At 33.4% G+C, this 8,008-nt stretch overlaps 1 protein-coding gene across 1 annotated transcript in view; it reads right to left on the minus strand.

The window, feature by feature from the left end:
- Positions 1-354: 354 nt before the first annotated feature.
- Positions 355-8,008, minus strand: part of LOC148630151 (uncharacterized) — a 32,357-nt gene continuing 24,703 nt past the window's right edge. Inside the window, exon 3 of the mRNA XM_088561947.1 lies at positions 355-596. Coding sequence (XP_088418073.1) covers positions 371-596 — 226 coding nt within the window. The 3' untranslated portion in view covers positions 355-370. The remainder of the gene's footprint in view (positions 597-8,008) is intronic.

Here is an 8,008-nt window from a genome sequence, read left to right on the forward strand (position 1 = left end):
AAGGTGCCATACCACAGAGGAAGCCTAGGATTGATTTTTGAGGGTTGTCACTTAAACCATTATGGACTTTTTGGCCAAAAACTGGGAAGGAACAAGCTTTTATATAATTTCTGGACAATAACCTTACTATGAAGAATGGATCCCTTTAAAAATTGCACAACAAGGTGCCATACTACAAAAGAAAGGCTGGATTGATTTAGGATTTTGGGACATGAACTATGTAGAAATTAGGTGCCAAAAAAAACCAATCATTTCTATGGCAAGCCAAAGTGGACATTGTATTACCACATAAAGTAATAGCATTCTTATGGTCTAAAATTTTAACTTCCTGAAGTTCGCGAAATTAAAAACTACTCAAATGAAAAGCCATTTATTTTCCCACACCTGGGATAATAGTAAAATTTGCATTTAGCCTAGCAGAGATATTAGGCGACGGGTTGATGGCATACAACGCGAAGTTTTTACCACACGTCACTAAACCATGGAACAACTCTAGAGGAACATAGCTGTCTACAAAGGTTTGGTGTACCAACTGAACCCAGTTAACAGTGGAAGATGCTGTAACGTCGTCACGGAAATAATTCTCTCTCACATAGCTGCAAATATATAAACAAAATAAATCTATTTAGCAATTCTTCTTGAAATCATTGTTCCCAAACCACCATATTTCACATCCATACAAAAGTATAGACTGTCAAAAAGCTCTAACTGAAGCATAGTCCCGACAGTGTATATGATCTTCCAATTTTCAGAAGTTCATATAAGTGTTGCCCTTCGAGCTTGGTCTGTCTAGTTCTTTTCGTAGTGTCGAAATTACAAGTTTTGTGAGAGTGACTCCAAGATAGTTAAACTCTAACCCTAGAACTATTTCAAATTTCAAATTTCTATAGACGAAGTTTAAATCACTTTTCTGTCTACCAAGACCAAAAATCATTATTTTTGTTTTTGCTACGTTAAGCTTCGTTTTCCAATATCACAATAATTGCCGAGACTATCTAACTTGCGTTGTAAATCTTCAACTGATTCAGCAAGTAAAGCAATACCATCAACATATAATAACATGAACTCTTTCATAAATATTTCTAGTTCTCTTCCTATGTATTTATATAAAGTACTACGACCATTAATATTTTCTAATACAAAAAAAAAAAGACATTCTAAGTCATTTAGAAACATCGCAGAGAGAAAGTGTTACAAGTTTTCGCCCTGTCTCGCACGTTTCACATCTGAAATAGACATAATTATCATTATGAAATACATGACTTAATATCACTATATCTATTGAATATACATCTCTTTCCGTTTATATTGTTCAGTTACATTTTATAAAATGGGCCATTTTTCCATACCTTACCGAAGGCTTTCTCGAAGTCAATAAATGCACAATACATTGGATTTGGAATAGTGTAAAATTCACATGAACATTATCGAGAGTTGAATAATTAAAAGTTAACCAGGTGTCGGGTGATATTCCGGTGTCAAAGATAATTGCTTAAAAGGTTCACAAGCGGTTTGTTGTTGATTTGATGGATTCCTTCTCGACAGGCTTCGTTATTTTTTAGATTCATAATACAGCGGAGAATTTCATCTTCTGTTAAATTTTCATTCATTGTTTCATTTGAATTACCTAAATTTAAGTTTCGGAGTTAATCTAATATAGCATCTTCGAAGCGTCTGATCAAGCGCGAGTAAGGTTAATTTGCTCATCAATGTTACAACGAAATTCCATATCCTTGTTGCTGTTCTTGCTTTATATCAGACCCTTTAAAGCTGTTCATAGTCCCATCATTACTTATATAATAATTGTTGATAAACTGGCCAATATTGAGATATGTAGACTGCCTGCCCACGGGACAGTGGTATTGACTACGACAATGACCTTGTCCTTGCTCGGTCATTATCGCAGTCTAAATATCACGATATTGACCAGTTAATTAACAACTATTATGTTTATTTCATTGAGGAACCATATCCTTATTTTTTTTGGTTGTACGCATAATTAAACTTAAAGAAGTGTGACTTAGTCACACGTACGTCTAATTCGCAACTGCGTTTTATTAACCTTCACCAGCCGGTCATTATCGTGAAATGTTCTGATAATGACCGGTTTTCTGTTCCGTTTTTCTTCGTGGTATTGACTGGTGGAGATTCTATCGTGGAATTAAGAATGACACATGACCACCTCTTATCCAATTAGAAAATAGGATTTTTCGCGGTTATGAAATAATAAAAAATACCTAAGTTTTTATTGTGTGAAAAGCAGTATGTGATGGCAAATGAACATCTGATAAAAGACGACTGAATTTTAGTATTTAAAAAAATTCTAATTTTAAAAGTTCAGGACTGTGTATACAGAAATACAGAACACAAGTATTTTTACAAGTAACTTTATCACCTCCTTTGTCACTTCTTGCCCTATCATTCAATATGAACATTTATTGACTAACTATTGACTAATATCAAGATGATCAAAACTGTTGATTAAAATGTGGCCTGGTTAAAATCCGTATTGGACTAGTTAGTCAATAAAGGTTTAATTCCGTAAGGCTAGCCTTGGACCAATAACTAAGCCAATATGGAAAGCCTTACGCAATAATACTGTAATATTTAAAATCGCTTGTAAAAAATCAACAAAATAGTACTATGCATGTTTTTCATTTTGTCCGTACTTTTACGCTTGATAGACATTTCTAAAGAACTAAGTAAAGCAGGAAAGTCATCGTGTGTTTAAATGACACCAAAGAAAGCTGGTTGTTCAGACATAATTTGTCTTACTATAGCATTTTCTATAATGTACCGAGATCCATCAATTAACATCTTGTAAACTAGTACAGCGTTCGTACCCTGTCTATAAGCCTCCTTCAAATCTTTCTTTTATTGCTTATGGATTCCAAATGGCGTGTTCTTTAGGCAAGTTGCTTGTATGAAAACCATACGCAGTTCTTGATGATACAAGAAGCGAGCAATCATATGCCTATGTTTACCCTATCTTGCTTGCCAAGACTTTGACTTAAAAACATTATACATCGTTGTTTTTTCCAAAAAAGATGGTACATCTAGATACAAATATATAGTTTTTGGTAGAGATTCCTCATACTTTGTAAGAAATAATTCCAAATCATCTTGGACGTGTTTTTCAACAAACGGTCGGCATTCCAATGGGAACAAATTGTGCTCCTTTACTTGCTGACCTATTCCTTCACTCTTATGAGGCTGACTTTATAGCTGACCTGATCAGAAAGAAAGAATATCGTTTGGCTAGATCCTTCAATCTCAGTTTCCGCTATATAGATGACGTATTATCTTTAAACAATCCTAATTTCGGGGATTTGATACATCGCATCTACCCAAAGGAACCTGAGATAAAGGATACTACAGACACTGTGAAGTCAGCCTCATATCTTGACCTACACTTAGAAATCGATGGTAAAGGAAAACTATTGACCAAACTTTACGACAAACGTGATGACTTTTCATTCAGAATTGTCAACTTTCCTTTCATCTGTGGCAACATCCCTTCGGCTCCTGCGTATGGAGTGTTCATATCACAACTCATACGTTATGCCAGAGCTTGCCGAAACTACGCTGACTTTTTTATATCGCGCTAGAACTCTTAACAAATAGGCTTCTGGAAGAGGGTTATGTTGCTACAAGATTGAAGTCATCACTACAGAAGTTTTATGGTCGTCATCATGAACTCGTGGATCGTTATGGTGTATCCATCAGCACCATGAAAACTGATTTATTCAACGGGTCATAGTTTTCCTTTCCTCGTTTGTCTACCCCGGACTTGACTTTTTATGAGCAACTCGGTGGGTGTTTCTAGAAAAGTAGAGGACGCTTACCCTACCGGTGCACCTGGTCCATGCTCCCAGTTTTTAGTGGAGTCCGAGTTGCTCATTTACTTTTGTTACTTTGTATGATTTTAGTTACTTAATGTTCTTTGTTGTGTATGTCTGTTTTCCATGTCTTGTCTTTGTCCCTGGATTACATTCTTTTGATTACCGCTATAACCTTGCTTCCCTTGAGTACTCTTTAGCAATATTATGTGAAGGTAGTGTCCATTTGAAGCTTAAATGTGATGATCTTCAATGTGCAATGCATGACCTTTGATCATCCTCCCAAGTCAGGGGTTTGAGGGAGCGAGGGTGGACTCAAAACCCTGACTTGGGAGAATGGACCTTTGGTATGAAGTCCAGTTTAAATCTTATTCGTGGAGCACCTTGTTTTGGTGGAGAACAATCATGCTGTAAATGATTTGTGTATTTGGACCTAATGTGTCATATTATACAAAATTTTGGGGGTTTTATTTCAAGCATATGTATGAAGTCTGGACCTTAATGTGACGACTGTAAACACTAAGAAGATGAAGACTTATTTTCCGCGAGAATAGTTGTCAGGGGCTTTCTAAATGAAGACGGGAGTAAGATATCTAAAAAAAGTTAATTAGATATCTTATAAACCTTCTTCTATAAGATATCTTATAACACATATAAGATATCTTATATACTTTACAATACATCTCATAAAGTTTATGAGATATCTTACATTAAAGATGTTAATAAGATATCTTGTAAATTATATGAGATATTTTATAAACTTTCTTTTATAAGATATCCCATAAAACATATAAAATATCTTATATCATTTTTAAGATATTTCATAAATTTTATGAGATCTTTTATCAAAAACATTAATAAGATATCTTATAAAGTTGATGAGATATCTTATAAACTAAATTATATAAGATATCTCATATCTTTTATTACTCCAGCAATGGTAAAGGTTGTATGGCAAGCTATTTTCTGACTTGGTGCCATCCTCACCTCTAACATCTGACACGTTGATAGCCACCGCAAACGTGAATTAGCTGAACATGTGTTTTAAAATATTTTAAGTCTTTTACTTACATTAAAGAAGTTAAACCTACCGGAAATCGGTCGATAGAAATCCTAAATATTTGTTAAATACCTATAAAACATTTGTAATGAAGACAGGTGTCAAAATGACCAGCAATTGTGAATTAGGTCACTAATTTTACAGAATACAGTATATTTTTGACAAAACGAACTTAAAGTTGTAAAGGCCATTCGTTGGTTACTTTAATATTTCGTTTCGCAAAATTACACACTCAAACATCTAAAAACCAATATGAAATTCAATTTAACTGCATTTACAAAGGATTTCCAGGATTACTCAATTTTCTTATCAGGTAGGTCATTTGTTTTTCTTCAGTTTAGTCACGATCTCCCGTGTTATAGTAAAGAAAGTGTATAAAACGTTTTAAATGGTAAATAGTTTACTATAATTCAGTCGATTTCAAAGAACGTCGGAACGAGCGTTATGCAAAATGGCACTCGGATGTAAGAGGTTGGAGTATGGAGGAACGGAATTCCAACCTCTTACGTTGTAGAAGTAATCTTTTATAAGATGTCATATATAGAAAATTAATATATCTCATAAACTTTCTTATAAAACAGAAGATACCTTTAAGATATCTACAAATTGGAATACATATAAATAAGGCCATGAATATGCCATACCATATCTCCTCAGTAGTTTGCAATTTGGTTATAGATTGTGATTTAGATTAAAATTGATATAAATGCTGATGCGTGAGCCTCTTGATATTCCTCTCCTCAACTTCCTTTAAGCGTTCATCTTGATGTGTGATGCTTTGTTGCTTATTATTTATAGAATTTTTAAACATATCCCTTTCTCACTCACAACTACTTTCACATTCAGACCAGTTTCTTTCTGAAATTTTTGGATGATGTTTCAAATGTTCTGATTCTTATCCATTCATATCAAAAATAGGTCCGTACCTGTGACCTAATTAATTCATAGGTACGGGTACGGGTACGTACCTACAGCTTATTGTCTTATACCAAGGAGCGGCACATACCTAATATATAATTCTGTTAATTATTCCAACCCTATATATATCTTTATTTCTCATCACCATATTACATAGGTACAGAGATATTATGCATAATATGTACACTCCATGTACTTACAGTATTTACATCATAAAGTATGTGTTTAGCCAGGAGAGCACACATTCTTAATAATAAAACGTATAAACTTGCATATTTGGACCAATTGATTTTTGTTATGTGAAGACATCAATTCATTAAACAACAAACAGTTGGCCTAGTATAAAATTTTGTAAGGATAAACTTTTTTCGATACTCTAGAAAAAAGAACATGCCATCATATAATGATATTCCTCACTTACATCATTAACATCACATAGTGTTCATAATCTGTTTTCTCTTAAAATGATATTCCATCGACCTTGTTCTATAGGCAGTCTGTGATTAGTGGTCCGATATTTGCAAAATAAAATATAATCTTTATCTTCCAAAATATCTAAGTATTTCTCAAATACAAGATCTCTCTTAAAAATTCTATAATTTATAGCTTTAGCACTTTTATGAACCATATCATTCCACTCTTGTTGAAATTGATCTAATAAACATGTTTTAACCACCGCCTTTAACCCAGTATCACTACAAAAAGTCTGAGTAATCCATACATAAGAAAGACCACACTCATCAAGTACCTTTTTAACATAAAAAAGCAATGGAAATGAAATACCACGGTTTGATTGTATCTTGCACAATAATTTATACATTACATACGAATATATTGTTTGTTTTCCAGAAACAAGTTTTGTCCAGTATGTTACCATTCTATGTTTTACATCTAAAAGTAATGGATGGCCACCCAATTCACCATAAACCATAACACTTGGAGTCAAAGACTTTAAATGTAGCAAAATTTTGCAAAATTTTAGATTAACCTTTTCTATTGGTTCATTACTTCCGAAGCCCCAAACTTTTGAACCATATAGTAATATAGGTTTTACTCTCTTATCAAAATCAATAGGTTATGGTGTCTACCTCTCTTGAGTATCTCATACATAGCCTTCAGTCCCTTTTCTGCCTGTCCTTGTATTGCTTTCTGAAATTTTCCACTATTTGAAGGGAGAACACCTGAACTCTTTAACAATATCGATATTTTGGTTATTGAAATGTAATGTTATATTGTTGGGCAATCTACCATTACAAAAACAATGAATCTTAGTCTTGTTAACATTAACTTTAAGTCTCCAAGTTTCACAGGAGAAAAATATCTAATTGATTCTGTAGGTCCTTTGGCGTTTCAACCATCAGAGCTGAGTCATCTGTATATAATAAAATAAAAATTTTCATATACAAATTTAGCTCATTTTCTATCTCATCACATATTGTTGACAACCTTGGTGCATCATGTCTACCAATAAAATCTTCTACATCATTGAGAAAAAGAGCAAACAAAAAAAGGAGATAAAGTTTCACCCTGTCTGACCTCCATTTCACATGGGAAATATTCAGATGCACCTTTGTTATAAATAATATTGGATTTAATATTCTTATATATATTTTGAACAACATCTAACATTTTACCATTTATACTATTAAGAATACGTTTATAGCAAAGACCGGACCTGTACGGTAAATCCATCAATACACAGAACGTTATAGAGTAATAGGCCTTGAAATGCGAAAAAGTCGTTTAAGCAGTTTAAGCCACGAATATCTTCACAGCAATGATAGAGAAAAAGAAAGTTTCATTGATGATTCTTGTTATAGGGCCTACAAATATCCCCGTTTAGTTAATGGTGTGGGGCGACTCACTGAGTTATTCCCATTATAGGTGAAAAATGACCTAGTTGGCAGGTAGAAAACCGTAGTAGATTGCAATTGATGAATTGATTCTTTTGATACTACCTACAAACGTCTCCATTTGTATTTAAACAGTTATATCCTTGTTACAGTTTATGTCCTTGAAAGGTAAACAATATTTTTTGCACTTTTTAGCCATTTACCATGTATTTAAGGTTCAGCAAAGTCAATATCTAGGACATTCCTTAATGAAATGTTTTATTAATAGTTCTGATAATACATTAAATTAGCCGCTGGAACATTGCTAAATGCATCTTTATATGCATTTTGTCACACAA

The sequence above is a fragment of the Perna viridis genome, chromosome 1 (genome assembly GCF_037379345.1).
Source record: "Perna viridis isolate PV_CMFRI_1.1 ecotype Kerala chromosome 1, ASM3737934v1, whole genome shotgun sequence".
Classification (NCBI taxonomy): Eukaryota; Metazoa; Mollusca; class Bivalvia; order Mytilida; family Mytilidae; genus Perna; species Perna viridis.